This window comes from Pelodiscus sinensis, chromosome 12 (assembly GCF_052426305.1).
Source record: "Pelodiscus sinensis isolate ZL-2025 chromosome 12, ASM5242630v1, whole genome shotgun sequence".
Lineage (NCBI taxonomy): Eukaryota > Metazoa > Chordata > Testudines > Trionychidae > Pelodiscus > Pelodiscus sinensis.
Genome location: NC_143063.1, coordinates 4,429,276 through 4,454,774, shown reverse-complemented (window position 1 = coordinate 4,454,774; position 25,499 = coordinate 4,429,276). Strand labels below are relative to the sequence as shown.

The following is a 25,499-nucleotide window of genomic DNA, read 5'->3' as shown; positions in this document are numbered from 1 at the left end:
TCACTGCTGGGAAGCTGATGCCATAACCCACTGACAGCCCTCGCCGCTCCTCTGCCAGCTGAGGCTATGGCTACATCTAGACTACGGGGTTTTAAATTCCTCCGTGTCCAGGGAATGCATCTGCTCTTCTGCTTTTTTTTTTCAGAAGAGCAGACGCGCTCTTTCGGAAGCCCTGTCTTCCTCCTCCCACAAGGAAGAAGGGCTCTTCCAAAAGAGGCGGTGTCACGATACTGGATTTTGAGGGGAGCAGCCAGATCACTGCTGCACCCATGGGGGGGTGTTGGCCCCAAAAATGATATAAAACGGGGCCATGTGAGGTGTTGAATAGAAGCTTATTATCTGCTAATCCTATGTACGCTAGTCATGTGATTGTATAATGTCTGTGTGTGAAGTTAGGAATTTGTAATCCCTGTGGATACTGAATATTTCTCTGCATGTGGTTGAGCATTGGGCAGAGCCTGGCCTATGGACATGCTAATTAGCGAGGTCCTGTGGGACAATGGCTCTCAATGGGCCAAGGACACATCTAAAGACTGAGGGCTGCCAGCAGGGAACACAGGGATAGGCCGCTGGCCAGGTGACCTGCTGCAGCCAAGAAGAGACCAGGAAGGAAGGATTTATAAAGAGGCCATGTGGTGGACTCCATCTTTTGTCCTCAGCTCAGCACTTCATCCCAGAAGCAGCAGTGCAGGGATCGAAGAGCCAGGAAGAACTGTGGACCCATCCTGATCCTAGGATGCGCAACAAGGACTTTTAAGCCAGCAGCTGTAACATCTCTGCTAGAGCCTGCATCGAGAACTGGGAGATTGGATGCATGTAATGTACTATCCTGTAACAACCTTACTCTCATGCTTTTCTTTCTTGTGGTAATAAACCTTTAGATGTTAGATGCTTAAGGATTGGCTCAGCGTGATTTGTGAGTAAGGTCCAGAGGGTAAATTGACCAGGGATCTGTGGCTGGTTTCTTGGAACCAGACAGAACTTGTTCGGGGTAGGTGGGATTGGGTGCTAAGAACCCCCACCTGTGTATGAGGCCCAGGGCCATCTGGGGCACAGATATTGCTGGGGTATCGGAGGGGTTTTGCTCATGAGGCTTCAGGCAGGCAGCTGAAGCGCTCTGTGGGACTGGTTTGTGGCCTGTTTGGAGAGGTCACCAGTCTGGGGGCTGTAAGGAGCCCTGAAGTTGAGCAATTCGCCCTGAGCAGACGCCCTCAGCTGTGCCCAGACATGGCCTGGTCCGTCACAGGAGGCTTTTCCGAAATTTGGCCCAGTGTAGATGGGCCAAATTTTGGAAAAACCTCTTCCGAAAAACCTATCAGGAAAAGGTACGCAAATTGCAGAGCACGATTTGTGAGCCTTTTCCCGATAGGTCATTATAGCCTGAAAAAATAGTGAACAAAGACCGGAGAAAAGAGGGTGAGAAGAAAACTGCTGAGGAGGTTGCACCTCCGCGATGGCTCTGCCTCTGCCCTGGAGCTGAGCACTAAACCTCACGCCTGGAGTTTCACTGAGCAGAAAGGGGAAGAGATTATCCCGAGCAGACTTTTTATCAGCCGATGGCAGTGAGCAGCAAGCAATGTGGAAGTGAGTGCATTGCTTTGGCACTGCCTATCTTAAATCTTCCTCCCCCAGGGCTATTTCCTCAGCTGCCAGATAGCGAGCAGTTCAGCTGCATTAATGTCCCTGGTGCTAGTGCTCCTTGTGCACCAGTTGAGGTTTTAACTTCCAGCATGTCTTTAAAAAACAGCCTCAGTGGGTTTAATCTCTACATCTGCATGAGGTGGAGCAGCATGAAAGAGCTTCCTTCTTGGCTGCACTACAGTGCAGTGCAGGACCAGGACTCAAGCTCTTCTCAGACTCGCATGCATCCTGCAGCCTTCTATGCACAAAGCGAAGGGACAGGAAACCATACGCACTAAGTACTAAGGGAGGCAAAAAGCTGCTGGAGGAAGTCACCGCCCGGCCGGAGTCTGCAAGTAAGTCCCTTGGCTTGAACGGTATCGGCCCAGCTCTCATCCCGCATGCAGCAGACTAAATCCAGGGTGCTCCCAGGCACTTTCCACAATGCTGTGTGAAATCGGGGTGGGAGGAGGATCAGGCTCATGGGTGGTCCCCTCAGAGGGTGCTCTGGAGCCAGAGGAGGCAAATGGGGCTGTCAGCCTTTTGGATGCAGCTGGTAATTGCCCACTGTGTGGGCAAAAATAGTCAGATCCAACAACTGATCTGAGTTGGGGTGTGCAGCGTGTGTGTGTGGCGGGGGGGGCGTTAAGTAAAAGTGGGTGCTACAGAGGGATGGTTGGACTCTCCCATTAATGCTCAGTTGTAGGGATTTCTACGGTACCTGTTGCTGGAGTATCTATGTCTAGGCAGCTGACCCATGCCAGCGGACTCAGGCAGTTTAATGGGATGTAGATGTTCAGGCTTCAGCTGCCCCCGGAGCTCAGGGACCAACCCACCTAGGTCCCAGAGCCTGAACCCCATAGGTCTGGGCCCTGCGAGTCCAAGTCGGCTGGACATGCCCTAAGTACTCAGCAGTTTTTTCTAGCTGCCATGTGCTCAGAGTGGGTCCAGGTGTTTGCCTCTCTCTCAGGGAGGCTCCCTTCCAGTTTTCTTCTGCTTGTCCCCCCTTGTCTGCTGTGGGGCCAAGCAATTCTCCTCCTCCTTTCCCAGTGTTTCCCTCCCTTTAAGCTGCTCCACTGGCTTTTGATGAGGAGGTGAGGAGGAAGGAGGTACAGGACATGAGCCCCGGTGGGAGGAGGGTCATGAAGATGCCTCAGGGGGTCTCAGCCACCTTCCCTTTCTTTCTGGCCATAGGGTCTGGCTGCTGGAGCCATGTTCTGCTGTAACGTGTAGTCCTGGGGCGGGGAGAAGGGGAGAAGCACCGATCTGTCTCTTTAGCACGCGGCATCTTTCTGTCCTAGCCCAGTCAAGCAGTAACAAGTGAGCGGGTGGGTGCATCCACGCTAGCCTTGGAGGAGTAATTCCTAGCACAGGGGGCGTATCCCTGCTAGCTCTGATGGCACTGGCATGCTATAAGCAGCTGAGGGGGCTCTGGCTTGCTGTCTCAGTACCATCCCATGCAGCCCCCAGGGGTGTATTTAAGGGGCTGGCCACTAAGGCCGCTGCAGCCAGGCACCTCCCGTTAGCACACAGGTCACACACCAGCTGCAGTATAGTCGTCCTCTGTGTGCTGGGTGCCAGGAGAGTTCACCCTGCTGAGACAGCCATGCGAAGCTCAGCCCCGGGTTCCTGAGAGCACTGCCAGGTGTGAGAGCAAGCTGGCCCGAAGTTCATCCTTTGCTCTCTGAACCACTGAAGAGTGTGGCTGGCCACAGAGTGTGAGGTGTTACAGCTCCTGGCTAGGGGAGCCTGGGTGCTTGAGCACAAGCTGTAACAGCTCATGCTTTTACCTTTGGAGACCCCTGGTCCCATCCCCAGGGGGTCAGCCACGATAGCAACTGTCCCCTGGGCGCTCCCTGCCCCAGCTTTTGCTCTACTTGCTAGTCATGAGTGCTCAGAAGACACCGATGAGACACTGCACGTGTGTTCACGTGTGCAAGGGGCAGGAGAACACACACTGCATATGCCAAGCAATTCTGACAGCATCGTACATAGGAATCCCTCAGGTTCTGGGCGACAGACTAGGCCAGGGGTGGGCATCTGGCCCACCTAGGGCTTTGATCCAGCCTGCATGGCAGTTCCAGGCTCTGCGCCCTAGCGCAGCTGTCCAGGGCTGCTCGAACTGCCTCCCCTTCACATCAGCCCGTGTCCCCCACCCTGGGAGGAAGGCCTCCCCTTTGCTCTCCACCAGGCTGTGGAGCACGCAACGTGCAGCCACCACCTCAGGGATATTGCGTTCCCCCATGCCGAGGTGAGTGAGTAGGCAACTAACCCTCCCCTTTTGCTGGCCAAAGGTGCATTCCACCTCCATGCGCACCTGTGTCTGGTGCGCATTAAATTGTTCCCTGCTCGCGTTCAGATGCCCAGTGTACGGCTTCATGAGCCAGGGCATGAGGGGTACGCTGCCTCAGCCACAATGCAGATTGGCGTCTCCACGTCCCCAACAGCAAAGTTTCGCTGTGGGAAGAATGTTCCAGCCTGCAGCAAAGGTATGAATTTCGGAAGATCCGAGCATCATGTGCCTGGCCTGACCACCCCACACAAATGGAGAAGTACCCTTTTCTGCTAATATACCGGGCTGCTCGATGGGGCGGTGCACGGATTGGGATGTGAGTTCCATCAAGCGCTCCTCCACAGTTTGGGAATCTCAGCCCAGCAAAGCCGGCCATGATGGTGTCTAGGTCTCCAAGGTGGACAATCCTGTTCAGCAGCTCTGAATTGATGGCCCTCACCACTTGCAGAAATAGACACATACACAGAATAGGAAGTTAGAGGGGTTTCCGGAGTCCTATGGAGGTGCCCCCTCTCTCTCCCCCCACAAAGACCCCCTACTCTCACGATGGCCGCTCCCAGCAGTAGGGCAGGGTGAGGCCAGGAGCCCCCCCCCCCCGTCCTTTCCTGTTACAGTCCCCCTACCCTGCATGGACTGTCCCTCCAGAGGGACTTACCTCCATCAACGCTGCGCCAACAGTAGATCTCCCCATGCCAAACTGGTGTCCTACCAAACAGTAGCTGTCAGTGGTGGCCAGCTTCCAGAGGGCAATAGCCACCCTGTGACGTAGTGGGGGTACCTGGCTGGTTTCTATGCTGCTGGCTCTGGGGTAACCCCCACTGGCTGCCGTGGGTACCACGACCCAGCAAAACAGGATGAGTCACTATGCAAACCAGTATGGCCAGACACCCCCCATGGAGAGGAACAAAGGAAGGTGGATGCTGCCCTGGCTGGGGGGCAGGGCTGGAAGAGTGTGAGTTGAGTTGCTGCTGGAAGCATGGAGGAGACAGCCTAGGGAAAGGGGCTGGAGTTTAGGGGCCCAGTCTCCCCCATCTCAAGGGGGCCTGAGGCATCCTAGCCCAGCTCTGTGACCAGATTCCATCTGTGCTGTGCTGTATCCTGGAGAGGCAATAAACTTCCTCTATTCCACCGTCTGGTGCAGTCTGTTTGTGCCATTTTGGGGTGCAGGAGACGGGGGACCCCCAACGCGCCGTCACACACCCTCTTCTCCAGGGGATGGCAGGGTGCAGGTGGGTGTCCTGTGGTTGCAGGGCGGGGGTGAGCCAGGCACACAGTTCCTGGAAGGTGGACTTCTGCTTACGGAAGTTTAGGAGCCAAGCCTGGTCGTCCCACCGCTCCATGACGAGCTGGTCCCACCAGTCTGAACTTGTCTCCAGCCTCCAAAATCACCTCTCGTGGAAGAAGTTTGGTGGCAAGAACAGTGTTGCTGCAGCCCGAGCGAGGGGCTGAAGGCTGGGTTCAGAATCCAGACATGGCATGAAGATCATGAAGGTCTCATGGAGTTGCAGCAGAACTTGAAGCGCTACAGTGTGGGGCCATCGCCTGCCAAGGGCAGCTCCGGCTCCATAGCAAAAAAACAATTCAAAACACAACCAGGAAAAAAGTGCTGTGGTGTCCCAGAAAACAGGGCACTCAAAGCAAGCACTGCAGAAGCTTTGCTGTCCCTCTAGGAGGTAGGCAAGCCAGCTGCAGGAGCAGAAGAACGGCTGTTCAGGGGGTTCTCTTGAAGCACGCATCTCTGCAAAGAGCATGCTGCAGGACCCGGAAGTAAAGGCTGCCCCCATGCCCTGGCAGAAGTGCTTCCAGGTGCCCTTTTTTCGACAGAGCATCCAGGCAGCCTGAACGCTCTTTTTCAAAAAAGCAGATTGATGTTTCGATCCGTTTAGTGCAATCTAGACGCTCTTTTGCATAGTAAGCCGGGGCTAGAGCGGGCTGTTCTTTGTCAAAAAAGGCGTGTAGTCTAGATGTACCCTGGTCAGAGTCACTCAAAGTCATTACTCCCCAGTGCTTCCTGGGGCGCTAAGTCTAGGTAGCGTGTCCACATTCAGGGAACCTGCGAGGGACGAATTTTGAGGCTTCCCTGTCATGTGGACACTGTGACGGGGTAGGCGGACCCCCCGCCCGACCCCGCACTGAGATAAGCCCCGAGGAGGGAGGCAGAGACCGGGAGGGGAGATTGGGCGGCGGGAGTTGCACCGCGGAGCGCCGGGCGATAGCGCCGAGCACCGGCGCGATCGATAATGGACGGCCCAAGCCAGCGCCAGGGGATGACGTCAGCGAAGGCGCCGGCCAAGACGCCAAGCAGGGTGGGGGCCGGGACGCCGTGGTGACGTCAGGCCAAGGTGCCAAGGAGCGGGGAATTCAAAAAGGCCCCGGCCTCGGCCGGGAGGAGGAGGAGAGTGTCCGACTCCGGGGGGAGTCCCAGGACCGGCGAAAGGACCCAGACCCAGAGGAGTCCGGGCGGCCAGGAGGCCTCCGAAGCGGATAGAGAGTAAGCTTGTCCCCACGCTGGGGGAACCCGTAAAGACATTGACCGGGAAGAAGGGACCCAGGGAGGGGCCGCGAAACCCCGCGAGTGGAGGGTTTGGGGGAAACTTGACCCCCTCCACTGACAGGGGACACACGTCCCCTCTCTCTGGGCCCTGGGTCGGGGCTCGGAGTGAGGGAGGGCCCGAGCCCCCTTCCCGGTCCCCCTCCGGGGGATACACATAGGCTCGACCCGCCCCGGCGGCACGAGTGCTGCAATAAGGCCAGAGGCTCAGACGGGGAGCGGAGCTCCCACTTAGGACGGTGTTCCACCCGGACTCGGCGTGGGCTTTAAGAAAACGGTCACAGACACGCTATTTTGAAATCGTTATTTTGGGAGTTATTATTTTGAAATAATTTCCTGTTATAGACATGCCCCCCAGGCTTAAATTGTCTTGGGAGCTAAGCAGGAAGGGTTAGGAAGGCAAAGGGCTTCACAACCATGCGAGTCAGCTTCCATAATGTCATTAGCACGAAGTTTATCCCTCTGTTTTGTGCCGCCCATTAAATTTCCCCACTGGTTCCAGTGCGGGCTAGGTCAGAGAGCTTAAAAATGTTCGGCACTAGGCCCCCCATGGGCTGTGGGATGAATTATATAGGTTATAAAGTGCCCAGAGCAGAGATTGGGTGTGTCTAGACTACACCTCTCTGTCGACAGAGAGATGTCGATTAGGCACGTCGAAATTGCTAATGAAGCAGGGATTGAAATATCCCGTGCCTCATTAGCATAAACATGGCTGCCGCTTTTTTTCGAAACGGAGTTTTTTTTTAAAAAACCCCAGCAGTCTAGACGCGGATTTGTCGAAAATAAAACCTTTTTCGACAGATCCTGTAAACCTCGTTTTTTGAGGAATACAGGATCTGCCGGAAAAGGCTTTATTTCAACAGATCCGCATCTAGACTGCTGTTTTTTTCCGAAAAAACTCCATTTTGAAAAAGTGGCAGCCATGTTTATGCTAATGAGGCACGGGATATTTCAATCCCTGCTTCATCAGCAATTTCGACGTGCCTAATCGACATCTCTCTGTTGACAGAGAGGTGTAGTCTAGACGTAGCCATTATGTCTCCTCCGGGCTGTGCCCACTTTCTCAGCAGTGGTAACTGAATCTAGAATGTGTGTCTCTTGCAGGAGATGAGCTACCTTTGGAGCACGGTGGGGTGGGACTCACCCTTGCGGACATGCCTCTTCTTGTATCTTCTTCTCCACTCAGCAGCAGGTATGGCTGTTTCTTGATTGGGGGCTCTGCCATGCCTGCAGTCGCCTTGCTTAGAAGGCCACCCTGACAGCTGCCGACAATGTTTGCACCACAGGGGAGCGAGTCCGGCAGCCCAGTCAAGCTCTCCCCCTCCCCCAGCATCTTCTCTCATGGGAATTGTGGGGTGACTGCAGTCGCTCTCTTTCCCGCCAAAAGTTTCGTTGTCCAGTGAAAAAAACAGCGGGTGAGGTGAATAATTCCGCCTGGCTCCCTGTGACATAGTGGGGGCGTGCTGTCTGCTCTATAACCAGTGTGGTATGGGGGTGCCTTGCTGGTTGCTGGGCTTGGGCAGTGGGTGACCTCCACGGCCCAACAGGACAGCAGATGAGTCACTAGGCCAGGGTCTCACAACCTGTCCGACAGGTTGCCTCCCAGGGAGAGAGACAAAGGGAGGAAGGTGGAGACCAACCCCTCTCTGGGGAGCAGGGCTATAAGAGTGGTTTAGTTTCTGTCTGGTATCGTGGAGGAAGCAGCCTAAGCAAGGGGCTGGGATTTAGGGGTCCAATCTCCCCCATCATAAGGGGGACTGAGGCATCCTAGGCCTGCCCTGGAACCAGATTACATCTGTGCTGTGCTGTATCCTGGAGAAGCAATAAACTCCCTCTATTCTACTGGCTGGTGGAGTCTGTTCGTGCCACTATGGGGGTGCAGGAGATGGGGAAACCCCAACGCGCTGTCACACTCCCTCCACCCCACACACCAGCAGAAGGCCTCTGCGGAGCAGGGGGCACGTGGGGAATTGTGGCGAGAAGCAGTCTCAGTGAAAGCTGCAGCCTCACCTCAAGTTCCTCTTTCAGCCCCCCGCAAAGGCCTATGCGACTCCCCTCCCTGCCCTGGTGGCAGGCGACTTGCTCCAAGTACAAATTCATTGGCGAGGGGCAAGTGTAAGAAGATTGCAGGGTTGGGGGAGGAGCCCTCCCTGCCCCAGCCCAGAAGCGGGAGCGGGAAAGCGGGGAGGAAGCCCTCTCTCTGTTGTTGTCCTGCTCGCTTTCCTCCCAAGATCTCTGCCATGTGGCGTGTAACAGGAGGGTGCCGGTTCCAACCCCTCCCGCCCCTGGGGCTGCCGCTTTGTCCATCCTGATGCATCTCATTTCCCTCCCAGAACCAGGAGAAAGTTGCCATTTTGCCACATCACAGCCAGGCATGGAGGTGCTGAAGGACAACCTGACTGTCATGAACAATCACTTGGAGAAAGGATGCAGCGCACGGAGTCAGAAGCCGCTGGAAGAGTGAGCAGGGCACATGTGCGGGGAGGGGGGGGCTTTCCCATTCGGCACGCCGGGGCCGGTGCCCCGAGTCCATCTCCTGCAGCTACAGCTGCCAGGAAACTTTCATCCAAGCGTTCCAAAGCAGAAAACGGCATTTTGATCAAGTGGAAATCTGGGCAGGTGGCGGGCAGGTGGGTGTTGATGAACTAAAGAAAATAATGAATTTACAGAACGTTTGCCGCAAATGGACATTTTTTCTCTTTAGCTAAAAGGCTGGAAAGGGGAGAACAATTTATTTCCAGCTGTTCCCCCAGCCTCCCTCGACATCCAGAGCAGGTTACAAACTTTGCTCTCTGCTGCAAACGCCCAGGGAAGCAGGCCAGTAGGACTGCCCCCATGTGACAGATGGGGACACGGAGAGTGTGTCCGCACAGCACAGAAAAACAAGCAAGGCAAGCGCAAAGAAAACCCATTCCATGGTTTGCAGGGGGACACTTAAAGCTGGCAATGCCATGGACTGATGTTTGAGTCTGCCTCTGGTTTTAGCGCCTCAAATGCGAGGCAAGCTCCAGTCTTCCGGAGATCATCTCAAATACACATCTCTGTGTCTTGGCTACTCTCTTCCCCTCATTCATCCCTTCGTCTTGCCTTCCTCCTCGTATTCTCTCCCCCAGACCCTGCCTCTATGGCCTTCTCCGCCCCTGAAGCTTCTCTGTTCTAGTTTAAAACAGATAGAAGAAAAGCTGTTGAATGTCAGTTTCCAGGAGAACTTCACTATCGTGTGCCCCGAAATTCAGACCTTGGTCTTCAATATTATGCCGACGAATTTCCAAGGGCTAAACATCAGCAGCAATATGACAGAGGTTAGTGTTAATCACTATTAATCACTGTTCCCAGCATAGGGCCTCTCATGACAATGTTCTGGGGCATGGGGCGATAGCATGAGCCTGATCTCTATCTCCAGTCTCCGATTTCACCGCCCCCTGCCAGTCCCAGACTCCGTTATCACACCTTCTGTCTCCTCCCTGTGGGCTGAGTGAGGAAAGGAAGAGACCAGATTAGTTTAGTTCCTACCACTCGGTTCCCTCCTGGCTCAGCTGGCAGATCTGCTGCCCATTGATCACAAGAAACACCATTTGCATCTTGGCTGGAGTAGACCCAGGCAGGCCCAGGATCTAAAAGGGGCTTCGCTAACAGCTGACGTCCGATTCAGCACAGCTGAAAATCAGCAGCTACGAATGGAACGGAGACAGGCTCTTTGGAGAGTGGATGCCTAGACAAGGAGAGGTGGGATCCTGAAATCCACCCTTCCCCACAGGGAATGGCTCTGCAAAGTCCTTAAACGTTAGCCTACTCTCCTGGGGTATGTCTACACTACCACCCTAGTTCGAACTAGGGTGGTTAATGTAGGCAACCGAAGTTGCAAATGAAGCCCGGGATTTAAATTTCCCGGGCTTCATTTGCATCTTGCTGGGCGCCGCCATTTTTAAATCCCCCTTAGTTCGGACTCCGTGCCCGCGGCTACACGCGGCACGGAGTAGGTAGTTCGGATTAGGCTTCCTATTCCGAACTACCGTTACTCCTCGTGTGTAGACACACCCCTGTTCTAGCCCAGAAAGTGTCCCACCCACTCCCAAAACGTTTGCCATTCCCAGCCTTCTCCCACCACCTGCAGCCGCGATGACTTCACTTGGGTGGGGATTTTTCTGACATAAGCCCCTCCCAAAGGCAGGGCTGTGGTAATTAGGGACAGAGTTGGGATCCTGGCCAAGACTGAGGGTATGTCTACACTTGCAGCCTATTTCGGAATTGCAAATCAAGCCCAGGATTTAAATATACAGCGCTTGATTTGCATCTTCCAGGCCGGGCGCCATTTCTTAAATTTACAAGCCCGGAATAACTGCCCGCATCTCATTGCAGCAGGAATACCAGATAGTTCGAACTAGGGCTTCATTTCGAACGCCCGTTTCCCTGCCGCGTGTAGATGCGGGCAGTTATTCCCAGCTTGAACATTTCAAAAAAAAAATGGCTCCCATCCGGGAAGATGCAAATCAAGTGCAGGATATTTAAATCCCGGGCTTGATTTGCAATTCCGAATGCCTCCATTGGCAACCCTATTCCGAAATAGGCTGCAAGTGTGGACACACCTTGAATGTTTACATTTGAGGAGTCCAAACCAAAGACGCCTGGAGGGGGCCCAGTTTCCAGAAGGTGCTGAACCCCTGCCCTCTGGAAACCAGGCCTCTTGGCCACCCCTCCAACAGCACAAGCCTCTCAGCACACCCTGGCTGTGGGACTGTGAGTGCGCAGAAGGGGGCAAACCGAGGTCTGGAGAGCAGCTGTCCCCCTTGCAAATGATGCTCCTACTTCTGGCCCTGGAGCTGAGATGCTGCAGACTCGCTGGCTGATTGTGTCTAGCTCACAATTACATGGTTTATTGCTCTTTACATTCTCCACCCTCTGTAGCTTTGGGGTCACGGCCAGTGACGAGGCCCATGCAAAACACAAACGAGGCCAACGCCCACACGGTGGTAGGAGAGAACAATGCCACAGGCCAGCAAACCATCCTCCTTGAACCACGCGAGGGAGAGAGGGTCTGTTCTAGGGCTAAGGGAGGAAAATGCTACAGAGGCTTCATGTCATTTCTGAACGTGCCCCGGTAACAAACCAGAAGGCAGAGCAGGCCACGCAAGCGCAGGTGTAATGCAATCCCCGTGAGAATCGTCACGAGTGATGGGGAGGGGGCAGAGAAGAATTGGCAAGACATTAGGGAAATCAGGGCAGCGTGACAGGGAAAGAGGCGGGTTCCTCAGAATCCCATGGAATGCAGCCAGTGGGCGGCCACAGCTGCATTATTTTGCATAAAACTGGCCAGCGAGTCTCGCCCGTTTTCCCCACGGCGGGCGTTGGCACACTCTGCCGGCCGCACCAAGCGCAGGGCTAGCACATCAAAGCAGCAGTTTGCGGGGGGCAAGAGGGGATTTGGTGACTGGTTTTATGGAAGATGCTCGTTGGCGCCCCTCTGCTTGGGACCCGCGCTACGAGCCGTGCCGAGCATAGGCAGGTGGGGGCGGATTCCCAGGCACTCTTTCTCCAGAGCTCTGAGAAGAGGCTGATGTCTAGCCAGTCATTTATACCACACGCCTCTCCTTGGTATTATCGAATCCGACTGCTGGCGCCCTGCCGCAGAGACTGTCGCTCGCTTCCTGCTCTTCTGCTCGCCTCAGGCTGGTCCCCTCGCTATGCCTCCATGCAGCCTCGCCACCCTCTCCTCTGCAGCTCCCGCTGCTGTCGGCAGCCAGCTGCAGCTAGCTCCATTTAGGATCAGGCCCCATTGCGCTGGGCAGCATGCAGGCGCACACAGGGGGCTGGAACAGTGCAGGGCAGAGAATCAAGCTCTAAACCTGGTATATGATGGAAACCACTTCAAGCCAGGAGGTGCTGCAGCCCTCTCCCCACCTGGCACCCCGGTTCCTGCACCTGTGTAGAGGAGACATCAAAGAGAATGGCGGTGTTTGTCTCCCCTCTAGTAGCTGGTCCCTAGAAAAGGCTTGTGAGTCAGCGACAGCACTTCCCTTAGCTCTTTGGCTCAAGGCGGAGGGCAATTCGTCCATTTGGTGCAGAAGGTCCTGGGTTCAGATCGCACCATGGGCCCTGACGGGGTCAGGTACATGAATAAATCTCTCTCCCTCTGCTACAACCAGCTCTGAACTGAGCGCTGCTCTTTCCATCCTCGCCTCATTTCGCTCTCCCTCCCTCCACCGTGGTTACCGGACAGCGACACTGCGTAGCTCTGCCCCGCGCGCCGAGAGGCAGGGTGTCTGGAAGGGCCACAGTGGTGGCCGAGTTGCACTGCAGCCCCCGGCAGTCACTGTTTCGGCCGTTGCCTCTTGTCTTTAATAACCTGGCCCGTGTCATTTTGCACCTGCTGCTGGTTCTGCTCCAACCTAGCTGTCCAAAGGCCGAAGGAGTAAAACCCAGCACGCCATGCGTTTCCCAGCGGAGCTGGGGAAGAAAACCCGGAACGCAGCAGAAACACGACTCACCTGCATTTATCTCAAAGGCTCTTGTCTCTTCCAGGTGAGATGCTCTGAAGTTTTACCCAGGCGGGTGAGGTAGGGAAAGAGAGAAAAAACATCCCTTTGTGCATAGGCAGCCCCTTTCCTTCCCTGGACTAGCACACCAGGCCGTACACAGGGGACCCTTCTGAGAGGCAAAGGGGCTCAGATGACACCTGGCAGGAGCCCTGCATGAGTGCTGAAATTGAGGGGCATGCCCTCTCCAGTTGCCAGTGTAGGGGAATGTCGAGGGAGCCAGGTATGTGAGCACTGGCCCAGAGCAGCCCCCGGGTAACAGCCCGCTGGTTGTGAATCAAGCCTCAGAAATCTGTAGAGATGTGCTCCATCCCGGGTCAGCAAGACTCACCTGGGCCTGGCATGCCAATTGGCTGCTGCAGCCCCACTCACCAAAGCACCAGGGACGTCTCATCGAATCCTAGAGCACTAGACCTGGATGGGACCTCGAGAGTCGTCGAGTCCGGTCCCCTGCCCTCACGGCAGGGCCCCGCACTGGTTTCAGTGAGATGAGCGTGTGGGTGTCTAGCGCCTGCGTCTCTCCAGCTGGATCCTTTCATCAGGCAGGGGCCCACAAGAGCGAAACCGGAGGTATCACGTGGGCCGCAGCAGTGCAAACCCCACTAAGGGGGCCACCCCATGGAGATGCTGCATGGAGGGGCGCCTCTCAGGGTGGAAGGGTAGCTCTGCCTCTCTGACCATTCAGCCCACGGCCTCGCTGATTAAGTATGCTGGGGTGGAAGGTTTGCCATATGGGCCCCTGCCTGCTGGGAACGGGATGGAGACCAACATGCTCCTCGCACATAGGCCTCCCGATTGCCCGGGACAGGACAGGAGCAGGGCGGGTCCCCGTCAGACGGAAGGCTCCCAACACCCTGAGCTCCCCTCTTGCGGGAATAGCCTCTCTGAGTCTGCACCTCGCATCTGCTCCGACTTTGCAGGACGAGAAGAACAGCTCCCTGCTGAACGACGACATCCTCGGGGCCACGCTGGGGGGAGCCACGGTCACCAACCTCAGTCATGCGGTGGAGATCCAGTTCTGGCATGACCTGGTGCTGGTGAGCATAGCCCAGCCGGGCACTGAACAGCTGGGATCCCCCCTCCCCCGGGCCAGGGCAATCCCCAGCTCTCCAGGTCTCCGCAGCTGAAGTCTCAGGACAAGCTCTTGTAACCCAATGGGAATGTGGCTGGAGGGGTGGGAGCGGGCCAGGATCTGCCAGGCACAGGCACGCCCTCTCCCTGCTGCCCTAGCACCATGAACCGCCCAGGATCCCAAAGGGGGAACGGAACCCAGGACTGGCCTTAGGGGAAATGGTCAACTTGCTGACCCTGCTGGGCATAGCACCTTCCACTTCCCTGGGCACCCCTGGGCTCCCCAATCCTGCACCCCCATCCTGTGCTCTCTTGACCACTAGCCCTGGCATTGTGCCCCCAACCCCTTCCTCCCGACCCCTGCACATTCCTCCCAGCTGTGCCCCCAACCCCAGCCTTGTGCTGCCAGCATGTCCTGCCCCCCTGCCCAGTACCCTGCACCCCCTTTGCCCAGCAACACCCAGGCCCCATTGCCCCTCCTCCTCTGGCTACGGTGTCCTGGGCGTGGACCCAGTTTGCCCGACCTTAAGGCCAGCCTTGATGTGAGCCCTGCCCCCTCCTGGCAGTTTGCTCAGTGTGCTGGGGGCCTGGCAGGGAATGGGGAAGGGCAGGCTAGGACCGGAATCTCCCCTGCTCTGTACCACTGAGCAGGCCTCGCCTGGCCTGGAGAAGAGAGCATGCTACACCGCAAAAGGGGCGCAAGGGCTGCCCGTGTGGGCTCCCTGCGAGGAGCTTTAGCTGAGGCAGAAGCTGCAGCAGAGAGCAGCGGCAGCTGTTTCAGGGACACGGGGGGGGGGGGCCTTCAAATCCTTCTGGCCTCACCTGGAGGGAGCGGGGAGTCCTGCCGGGGCCTGGGAGCAGCCCCTAGAACATTGCTACAAATGGGGCCCTATGGCTGTTGTTTTGCTTCAATAAAACACGCCCAGTGCAGTCCCATTGGCCCCTGCCCGCTCTGCTCTGCGTTGCTGAGACTCGGAGGCTCAGCCCCCGTGCACGTTGTCCTTGCCTGGGCTGGGGAGCAGGTGGGGTGGGTGAGAGGAGCCCACCGAGTGGGCACAACACAAGGTAGCCCAGCTGTGCGGACCCGGGGGGAAGGGGGGTTTGCCATTTGAGCACTAAGCCGAGGGCCCTGTGGGCTGCGGAGCCACCAGAAAGCAGCAACGAACGGATGCGGGGATTTAGCAGGCACGATCGCGGGGCGGACTGGCCGAATGATAAGGGAGCTGAGACAGCTCTTTGATAAGTGAGCCGGGCTGGGTCCTGACCTGCTGTAAATCTGCTTCGGGGACTCCACGCTAATTTACAGCAGCTGAAAATCGGGTGGAAGCAGGGGAAAAGAACGACAGCGTGTAGGGGACTTGAGGGGATGAAACTGATTAACAATCAGGTGTCTCCTCACTACCCCCTGGAATACTGCACCGGGTGGGGTAGGGGATTCCTGGGATGACACCAGCGCGCTGGGGAATGTGCTGTAGGGAACAGCGCTGCATAGGCAGGAGGGGCCAGTCACAAGCAGGTCCGGTGCGTTGTTCGGTGCGACGGGAGCACAGCCCCCTTGCCACGTGCCTCACGTTTCTCCTCCCTCCCCCGAGCAGGATAACTCCAATGCGACCTGCGTCTTCTGGGTGGAAGGAACAGGTAATTATGATGCTGGCGGTACACACTAGAGAGAACAGCCCAGGCAGAGACGCTCCGCTCCAGCCCCGGGCTCAGGGAACGCCTCCCCAGAGCTCAGTGCAGCCTGCAAGCAGCAAGCGAGAGCGTGTCTGGAGATGGCTAGAGCCCTTCGGTGCAGAGCGCAGCGCCATGGGCCCCTGGGCGAGCGAAGGCCCGAACAGCCAGCTGAGGCGTTCCAGAGATGCTGTGACCACCCCAGCCTGCTGTCCCGTCGAGCGGCAGGAGAACCGGGGAAGCCCCAGCTACCCAGGCGTTCTTCTGCCATCCCAGGGCAGCGGCAAGGTGCCGAAGCCTCCTCCCCATGGGCTGCTTGCACTCCTAGAGCTATCCGGAGACCCGCGCTGGCACCTACCGGGGGTTAAGCCCCACCCGAGGGACTCCGTGAATGACTGCAATTGTCATGCACAAAGCCGGTGGAGCGCTGGCCCCTGGTCAGCCAGAGCCACCTGCAAACAGCCAGGCAGGGCCTGGGGAAGCAGCTCCCTTTTTATTCCCTGATTCTAAAGAAGGCATCAGAGACCCGGGGCCATAGAATCTAAGGCCAGAAGGGCCCAGGGGCTCCTCTAGCCTGGCCTGGATCACCAGCCACTAAAACCCAGCCAAGCCCCAAACCGCCCCACTTCGAGCAGAACGTTACAGCCCCAGAGACTGACCGACCCTGTGCCACAGGCAGCGCCCAGGGAGCCAGGCTCTCCCAGGGGCTGCGCCCTGCCGTGCCGGGGACACACCCTGAGCCTGGCAAGGGACCGGCCCTCCACGCAGCAAAGAAACTTCTCAGAACTGGAGGCCGCCAGCTTTTGGAGGGCCTGCAGGGCTGGGTCTTCGGGGACTGCGGAGGGTGGGCAGGACAATGCAGGCTGCCCCCTGCGGCAGGGTCTGGGAGCAGAGTGGACACACGTTGTCCTGCTGGCTGTATTCCTTCCCTGCACGCTGCGCTGGAGAACAGCTCAGCATGAGCCCTCGGGTTCAGAGCCTTGAACCACAGCGGGCCAAGCCCAGCGCCGGCCCACCTCTAGCACCAGCACACTCGCGAGACTTGAGATCCCGCCTTGCCCTCCCGACAGGGCCGGGCCGAACCCATCGGCGGCCCCGGGCGCCCGCCCGGCTCACCCGGAGGGTTGCCAGATGGTTTAAAAAAAATTTCAGACAAAAATTTGTCAAGTGAAAAAAAAAACCCCAAACCAGGGAAACCTGGGGAGAGGATTTGGGAGGTTGGGCCAGAATGCAGTCGTGGCCCATCCCTAACACCGGCTCCGTCGGAGGCCCCTAAGACCGGCTCTGTCGGCGGCCCCTAAGACCGGCTCTGTCGGCGGCCCCTAAGACCGGCTCTGTCGGCGGCCCCTAAGACCGGCTCTGTCGGCGGCTCCTAAGACCGGCTCTGTCGGCGGCTCCTAAGACCGGCTCTGTCGGCGGCCCCTAAGACCGGCTCTGTCGGCAGCCCCTAAGACCGGCTCTGTCGGCGGCTCCTAAGACCGGCTCTGTCGGCGGCCCCTAAGACCGGCTCTCTCGGCGGCCCCTAAGACCGGCTCTGTCGGCGGCCCCTAAGACCGGCTCTGTCGGCGGCCCCTAAGACCGGCTCTGTCGGCGGCCCCTAAGACCGGCTCTGTCGGCGGCCCCTAAGACCGGCTCTGTCGGCGGCCCCTAAGACCGGCTCTGTCGGCGGCCCCTAAGACCGGCTCTGTCGGCGGCCCCTAAGACCGGCTCTGTCGGTGGCCCCTAAGACCGGCTCTGTCAGTGGCCCCTAAGACCGGCTCTGTCGGTGGCCCCTAAGACCGGCTCTGTCGGCGGCCCCTAAGACCGGCTCTGTCGGCGGCCCCTAAGACCGGCTCTGTCGGCAGCCCCTAAGACCGGCTCTGTCGGCGGCCCCTAAGACCAGCTCTGTCGGTGGCCCCTAAGACCGGCTCTGTCGGCGGCCCCTAAGACCGGCTCTGTCGGCGGCCCCTAAGACCGGCTCTGTCGGCGGCCCCTAAGACCGGCTCTGTCGGCAGCCCCTAAGACCGGCTCTATCGGCGGCCCCTAAGACCGGCTCTGTCGGCGGCCCCTAAGACCGGCTCTGTCGGCGTTCCCTAAGACCGGCTCCGTCGGCGGTCCCTAAGACCGGCTCTGTCGGCGGCCCCTAAGACCGGCTCTGTCGGCGGCCCCTAAGACCGGCTCTGTCGGCGGCCCCTAAGACCGGCTCTGTCGGCGGCCCCTAAGACCGGCTCTGTCGGCGGCCCCTAAGACCGGCTCTGTCGGCGGCCCCTAAGACCGGCTCTGTCGGCGGCCCCTAAGACCGGCTCTGTCGGCGGCCCCTAAGACCGGCTCTGTCGGCGGCCCCTAAGACCGGCTCTGTCGGCGGCCCCTAAGACCGGCTCTGTCGGCGTTCCCTAAGACCGGCTCCGTCGGCGGTCCCTAAGACCGGTTCTGTCGGCGGTCCCTAAGACCGGTTCTGTCGGCGGTCCCTAAGACCGGCTCTGGCTCCCTTGGACGGGTTTTGCTGCTGGAGACGGGAGTTAACATTTTCAAAAGTGCTGAGGAAGCCCCACAGAAAACACTGACTGGACCTGAGCCCTTAAGCGACTGGCTGCTTCGGCAGATGTTGCTGAGGTAGGGCCTCACTGCTCTGTGGCCACGGGCGGCTTTCCTCAAGTCCTTTCTCCCGCTTGCAGGAGGCAGAGGCCTGGGGCACTGGAGCAGCGCTGGCTGTGAGACCGTCCACAACGCGAGAACGGTGCTGTGCATGTGCAGACACCTCACCTACTTTGCTGTGCTGCTGGTAGGGAGGTGGCGTCTCCTCTCCCCAGATTAGAAGCCTAATCCGAACTAGCTACTCCGTGCCGCATGTAGCCGCGCGGCACGGGCTCTGAACTAGCCGGCATTTAAAAATGGCGCCGGCCGGCTTCATACAAATGAAGCCCGGGAAATTCATTTGCAACTGCGGATGACTACATTACCCCCGCTAGTTCGAACTAGCGGGGTAGTGTAGACATACCCCCGTGCTCCAGCTCTTACTCTGCTTGGGGGGTACGAGGCTTTCCCCACCCCCAGCCCCAGCCATGCTCCCTCAGGTGCTCCAAAGAACACATCCCTCCCCTCCTGTTCTCTTTCTCCCTGACGCCCTCCCGGCCAGCAGCTCCCCATGCTCCAGCAGTTCTGTTCCCCCATGGCTGGGCTCCTTTAGGGCTCCTGCAGGGGGCTGAGAGGCTTTCAGTGCGATCCTGCAAGCTGCCTTATTCCTGACCCCAGGGTGTGTGTGCCAATGCCCGCCCACAAGGGTTACACTAGGACACCTCAGCCCTAACCCCCCGCGGTCTCACCCCTCCGCTGGGGAGAACCTTTTGGACCTGCTGACCAACCCGTCTCAGGCAGGAGCCGGGATCAGGACAGAGGCTGGAGGCAGTCCCTCCGTGGAGCTCTAGGAGGGGGCATGAGACAGGACAGAGGCCAGTGAGAGCCAGGCAGCCTCAGAGGTTCACTGGAAGAACAAGTCCCAGGCCAGAACAAGCTGGCGGGGGGGCTTAAGGGAAGACAAAAAGGCCAGGCTGGCAGCGCCAGGGCAAAGGCTGCGTTCCCGTCATTCCTCACCCCTTCCCTCCTCATCCCTTGCAGAAAATATCCTCCGCGGCCATCGACAAGGACCTCCTGGCTCCTCTCACCTACATCTCCATCGTGGGCTGCAGCATCTCGGCTGCTGCCTCACTTCTCACCGTCCTCTTCTACCTCGCCTCCAGGTAACGGCGCTGCTGTGCAGAGCGGCCCCTGCCCACCACGGCTTGGCGGGGGGGGATGGGGCCTGGCTGAGCTGGAGCAACAGGGGCTCTCTCAAGAGAGATGCTAAACCAAACTCACCTGCTGGGGAGCTCCCTGCGGAGGCCCCTGGAGTCACTCTCCCAGCCCCTGCTTGGGATTTCCGCGACCCGCTCCCAGGAGAGAGCCACTGTTATCCTCACGCCCCACGCAGCAGGAGCGAGACAGGGGCCAGCGCAGCAGACAGCTGGAGAGCCGCCAAGCTCCACTGAAGCCTAGAGCACGAAGCAGCGTAGGATCTGGGCCAGGGCTTGGCGGTCTTGAATTCTTCCTGTGGTCCTCTGGCTGGTTAGCTCCCCGCCTCACTCGGGCCTGTCGGCACTAGGAAGGGTTTGCTGGCACGGCTTCCTGGGGTAGGCTCGGCTATCCTGCAGCTGGTAGCGCTTAAACCTGCTGCCCCATGCACACTGAACAGCAGTTTCGCTAGGCCTGGCCCTACGCGGCGTGCCCTGCCTGTGCATTGCCATCGGGAGCCCTGGAAGGGACCTGATTATGCCAAAAAAACCCAGTGTGGGCCCTATCAGGGTGGGCCACACCCGTTGGGTTCTCCTGCAGCACAGGCAGGCTGGAGGGGATGTCCCAGGTGGGGTGGGAGTGACCTGCATTGAGTCCTATTCCTTGTGCTCCTCTTAGGAAAAGGAGCAGCGATTATACAACCAAAATCCACATGAACCTGCTGGGCGCCCTCTTCTTGCTCAACGTCTCCTTCCTGCTCAGCGAGCCGCTGGCATCCGTGGGCTCCACGTGGCTCTGCTGGGGCACCGCCGCCTTCCTCCACTACTCCCTGCTCTGCTCCCTGACCTGGATGGCCATCGAGGGCTTCCACCTCTACCTGCTCGTCATCAAGGTCTACAACGTGTACTTCAGGAGATACGTCCTCAAGCTGTGTGCAGTTGGCTGGGGTGAGTGCAGGTTCCCTACCCTCCCTCAGCGCGCATGAGAAGCTCCATCCCTCCCACCGAAAGCACAGCCCTTCCGCTGCCCCCTGTCGGGTCACCAGATGCCAGCAAGAGATGTGTCCACATTCCAAACACTCAGGATCTGGGGAGGGGGGTGGCCAGAGCCAGGCCTTGGTACGTGGGAGGGAATCTGTCCCCTGCTGGTCAGCGTGCTCCTCTGGTTGTATTCTGAGAGCCAGAGGACTGTGGCTCTAGCCCATCTCCCCCAGGGTATATAATCATTGCTGTTGCCGTGCATTCGCTTCTTGTATAGTTAACCAAGTAGGGGCCGGTGGCCGAGTTTATACCCTTCCTAAACACTCGTGGGTTTTGAGTGAGGCCCACCTCTAATGTTCCCGTGTTCCGTGCATGACAGGGCAGTGGGGAAAGGCAGTGGGGCAGAGCCTACCAACACCTGCTAGGAGACAGCTGGGTTCACCTGGAGCACGCTGGGACGGCGGAAGCATCTGTGGCTTGATATTGTGCCTAGATGCACAGCCATGCTGAGAGATGTTCCTCCACCTGCATCCCAGAGCCACGACCTGCCTCTGTGCTTCCGCTCTCTAAAATGGCATCCCCACGGCATCACTCTGAGCTGCTTCCCATCGCTGCTGGCCAGCTTTCTCACCCTCGTCCATTACTGCATTTCTCCTCTGCCACAGTGTCCAATTCCTTCCTCCGACATCCTTCTCTGCCTTCCTGTGTCCCAGGATCAGCGGCCCAGACCCCTGCCTTCCCATCACTTGGCTCCTTCTTACACAGTGCCATCATGTCTAGGCGTAGCTCAGTCAATGTGTCTCCTGTCGCCCCCAGGACTGCCCGCCTTACCTGTGCTTAGCATCCTCATCAAGTCCGGGATCTACGGGAAATACGACATTCGAACTGACACTGGCTACAACAATGCAACCATGTAAGTGTGAGACGTGGGCCTGAGGTCCCCACACAATCACGCTCTGTCATAATGGGGGCCAGCCTGGGCACTGAGAGTCTGCTGCCATTACCAGTCTCTGTGCTCCTCTGCCCCTTCCGGTTCTTCCCTGCCTAAGCAACCTCCCAAAAAACAAGTCTGTTCCCCTACACCCCATAGTCTGCCTCCTAGTCCATGGACACTCCCTTCCCATCCTGGGGCCCTGGAGACTAAGGCTACAGCTGTGCTACAGAGTGTGCAAGAGCTCTTCCACCAACACAGCGCTGTTCATGCCAGTACTTAGACTGGTTGTAATTTACATTCCTTAGGAGGGGTGGCTTGTGCACCGCCCCGCGTGGCATCGTGTATATCAATGGAAGGTGCAGGGTGTGCATAGCATCAGTGGGGGTATTTCATACCAGTGAGCGATGCAGAATTTTGCAGACATTAACACTGTGGCTGCAGAATTTCCTCCCACTCTCCCCGACATGGTCTGCAGCACTGCTAGTCACCGTTAGGGCCCACTGGATCCAAGGCACGCCCGGATTTCTTAAAGTAAAATGGAGCCTGAACTCACCAGCAACACTAAGCCACCCCAAAGCCGATCCACCCCGTCCGAGACAGACGTCCCTCCTGTCCTAATCCAGAATCCCATTTCCTGCCAAGCAAAGCAGCAGGTTCCTCAGCAGCCCTGTGGGGACGTCTGCCAAGCTCTCTGGGCCCTGACCAAGGGGCTTGGAACCTAGGATCCTGCCTGAATGGGGTAATTCTCATGGCCTGGTGCCATGGTTCCCAAAGCAAGATATCCCCTCCGCCACGAGCCAATCCCCACCGGGTAGCAGCAGCATCGGAGCAATTCCTTCTCTTCTCCCACAGGTGTTGGATCACAGATTTGGGTGTTCATTACGCCCTCGCCCCGGGCTATGCTGGTCTTACCGTCCTCTTCAACACGGTCATCTTAGTCGCCGTCGTGCGGCTGCTGCGGCTGTGGAGATCCAACGTGGAGAATCAGAAAGCGCGAGTGAAGAAGGATCTGTGGACCGTGCTCGGCCTGACGTGCCTGCTGGGAACCACCTGGGCTCTGGCCTTCCTTGGTTTTGGGGTCTTGTTGGTGCCTCAGCTCTTCCTCTTCAGTATCATCAACTCCCTACAGGGTGAGTGAAGGTGCCGGCTGGGGCAGTGGGACAAATGGGATGGAAGCAGAAGTAGCCAGGCCAGAAGCAAAGCCCTGTCAAGGGGGATTCTGTGGAGGGGTGGCACGGCTGGCTTAGCCCCACGTTTCCATGGCCACTGCTTTAGGAGTGGCAGAGTCCCCCCAAGGTTCCTGCTAGCTCTCGCTCATCGCCGTTATAAGTAGCCCAGCTCGCAGCCACCACCTGGCCAGTGCACCTCTGCTGCTACTGCCTCCACCTCAGAATCCAAGGGCAGAGAGGAGAGGGGATGTGGGGGTCGCTGTGAGGTCAGAAGTCAGAGCACCCTGCTGCTACTCGCTTACTGCCGTGGGCCCCCGCATCACCCTAGCGACCGAAAGCTCACCATGTGCTTTCCACCTGCAGGGTTCTTCATCTGCCTCTGGTACTGCACCGCACGCCGCCAGTCGGACACCCACTCCTCTATGAGGAGCTCTCAGACGACGAAATAACCAGGCCAGCCAGATAGACCGCGCTCCTAAATGGGAACTGCTCATCTCCCACAAGCAGATTCACTTACAATGGAACTGGCCTGAACGTAAGAACGGCCATTCTGGGGCAGACCAAAGGTCCATCTAGCCCAGAATCCTGTCTGCCGACAATGACCAATGCCAGAGGGAGAGAACAGAACAGCTAATCAAGTGATCTCTCTCCTGTCATCCATTTCCAGCCCCTGACAAACAGAATCTAGGGACACCGTTCCTACCCATCCTGGCTAATAGCCATCAATGGACCTAACCTCCATGAATGTAACTAGCTCTTTTTTGAACCTTGTTAAAGTCCTGGTCTTCACAACATCCTCTGGCGAGGAGTTCCACAGGTTGACTGTGCGCTGCATGAAGAAAAACATCCTTCTATTTGTTTTAAACCTGTTACCTATTAATTTCATTTGGTGACCCCCTAGTTCTTATGTGATGGGAACAAGTAACTAACTTTTCCTTATTCACTTTTTCCACATCAGTCATGATTTTATAGACCTTTATCATAACCCCTCTTACTCTCCTTTTTTCTAAGCTGAAAAGTCGAAGTCTTTTTAATCTCTCCTCATATGGGACCTGTTCCAAACCCCTAATCATTGTTTTTGCCTTTTTCTGAACCTTTTCCAACGCCAAGAGATCTTTTTTTTTTAGATTAGGCAACCACATCTGTACACTGCATTCAAGATGTGGGAATACCATGGTTTCATATTGAGGCAATAAGATATTCTCTGTCTTATTCTCTGCCCCTTTAATGATTCCTAAATTCTGTTTGCTTTTTGACTGCCACTGCGCATTGAGTGGATGTTTCCAGAGAACTATCCACAATGACTCTAAGATCTCTCTCTTGAGTGATTAGAGCTAAATTAGTTCTCATCATTTTGTACATATAGTTGGGATTATTTTTTCCAATGTGCATTACTTTGCATTTATCAACATTAAAATTCATTTTGTTGCCTAGTCGCCTAGTTTTGTGAGACCTTTGGAAGCTCTTCACAGTTTGCTTTGGTCTTAACTATTTTGAGCAGGTTGGTGTCATCTGAAAATTTTGTCATTTCACTGTTTATCCCCTTCTCCAGATCATTTATAAATAGGTTAAACAGGACTGGTCCCAGTATGGCCCCTTAGGAACACCACTAAGTACCTCTCTCCACTCTAAAAACTTACCATTTATTCCTACCCTTTGTTTCCTGTCTTTTAACCAGTTATCAGTCCATGACAGGACCATCCCTCTTATCCCATGACAACTTACTTTACTTAAGAGCCTTTGGTAAGGGACCTTGTCAAAGGCTTTTTGGAAATCTGGATCTATCCACTGGATCTACCTTGTCCACATATTTGTTGACTCCCTCAAAGAACTCTAGTAGATTAGTAAGGCATGATTTCCCTTTACAGAATCCATGTTGACTTTTCCCCCAACAAATTATGTTCATCTATGTGTCTGACCATTCTATTCTTTACTATAATTTCAACTAATTTGCCCAGTTCCGATGTTAGACTTACCGGTCTGTAATTGCCAGGATCACCTCTAGAGCCTTTTTAAATATTGGTGTCACAAGCTATCCTCCAGTCATTAGGTACAGAAGCTGATGTAAAGGATAGATTACAAACCACGGTTAATTGTTCTGCAATTTCACGTTTGAGATCTTTCAGAACTCTTGAGTGCATGCCATCTGCTCCCGGTGACTTGTTACTGTTAAGTTTAAAAGTGATCAACTTTTTGATACATTGATAAGCAAATTGAGTTCCAAAACCTCCTCTAATGACACCTCAATCTGGGACAATTCCTCAGATTTGTCACCTGAAAAGACTGGCTCAGGTTTGGGAATGGTTCATTGCAGGAGGAGTAACGGTAGTTCGAATTAGGTAATTCAAACTACCTAGTCCGTGCCACGTGTAGCAGGTAGTTCGAACTACGGGGCATTTAAAAATGGCGGTGCCCGGGAACATGCAAATAAAGCCCGGGATATTTAAATCCCGGGCTTCATTTGCAAGTTCGAATGCCTACATTAGCCTCCCTAGTTCGAACTAGGGTGGCAGAGTAGACATACCCTCAGGGATTTTTTTTTAAATTTGGCATCTAGTGTTTGAGGCCTTTGGCTGAACTTGGGTCCTGTTTTCTAGTTTTTAATCCACAAACCATGAGACCTAAAGTCTTCCTTTAAAAAAAAAAAAAAGGAAGAAAAAGCAGGCAGGGGTCCTCTCCTAATACAATGCAGTTAACAGCGGTGCATGAGATATGGCGGCGGTGAAGTTTCCAGACCTGGCTTAATTCTAATAACGTGGCTGGAGTTTTCCGGGGGGGGGGGGGGGGGGGGAGCCCGAATTATCAGTTGACTTGTGATCAAGTCAGGAGAGCTGGTGTCTGGAGAGCTAGTGAGTTTCACAAAATGAGTTAAGAGTTGCCCAGCTGACACCAGTGGACAGGACGGCTCTGCGCACACCTCCCTGGGGGCA

At 56.5% G+C, this 25,499-nt stretch overlaps 1 protein-coding gene across 2 annotated transcripts; it reads left to right on the top strand.

Moving 5' to 3' along the window:
- The first annotated feature begins 1,546 nt into the window (after positions 1–1,546).
- On the top strand, positions 1,547–25,265 carry ADGRG5 (adhesion G protein-coupled receptor G5). 2 transcript variants are annotated; one of them, XM_075940429.2, is made up of 13 exons: positions 1,547–1,976; positions 7,569–7,656; positions 8,798–8,924; positions 9,661–9,766; positions 12,855–12,983; positions 13,918–14,034; positions 15,664–15,706; positions 18,394–18,500; positions 19,334–19,455; positions 20,165–20,433; positions 21,283–21,379; positions 22,253–22,530; positions 22,933–25,265. In XM_075940429.2, the coding sequence occupies exons 2-13, from the start codon at positions 7,572–7,574 to the stop codon at positions 23,016–23,018; spliced, it is 1,566 nt and encodes a 521-aa protein (XP_075796544.2). In that variant the 5' UTR covers positions 1,547–1,976; positions 7,569–7,571; the 3' UTR covers positions 23,019–25,265. The 2 variants fall into 2 exon arrangements, with proteins under 2 accessions (XP_075796544.2, XP_075796542.2); XM_075940427.2 differs by having other exon boundaries at positions 9,625–9,766.
- Positions 25,266–25,499: the final 234 nt, after the last annotated feature.

Excerpts from the sequence above, each read along its gene's own strand:
- ADGRG5 (XM_075940427.2), top strand. The coding sequence starts at position 7,572 with ATGAGCTACCTTTGGAGCACGGTGGGGTGGGACTCACCCTTGCGGACA. Across the intron at positions 7,657-8,797 it reads TCTTCTCCACTCAGCAGCAG|AACCAGGAGAAAGTTGCCAT; the intron begins GTATGGCTGTTT and ends TTTCCCTCCCAG. Across the intron at positions 15,707-18,393 it reads CTTCTGGGTGGAAGGAACAG|GAGGCAGAGGCCTGGGGCAC; the intron begins GTAATTATGATG and ends TCCCGCTTGCAG.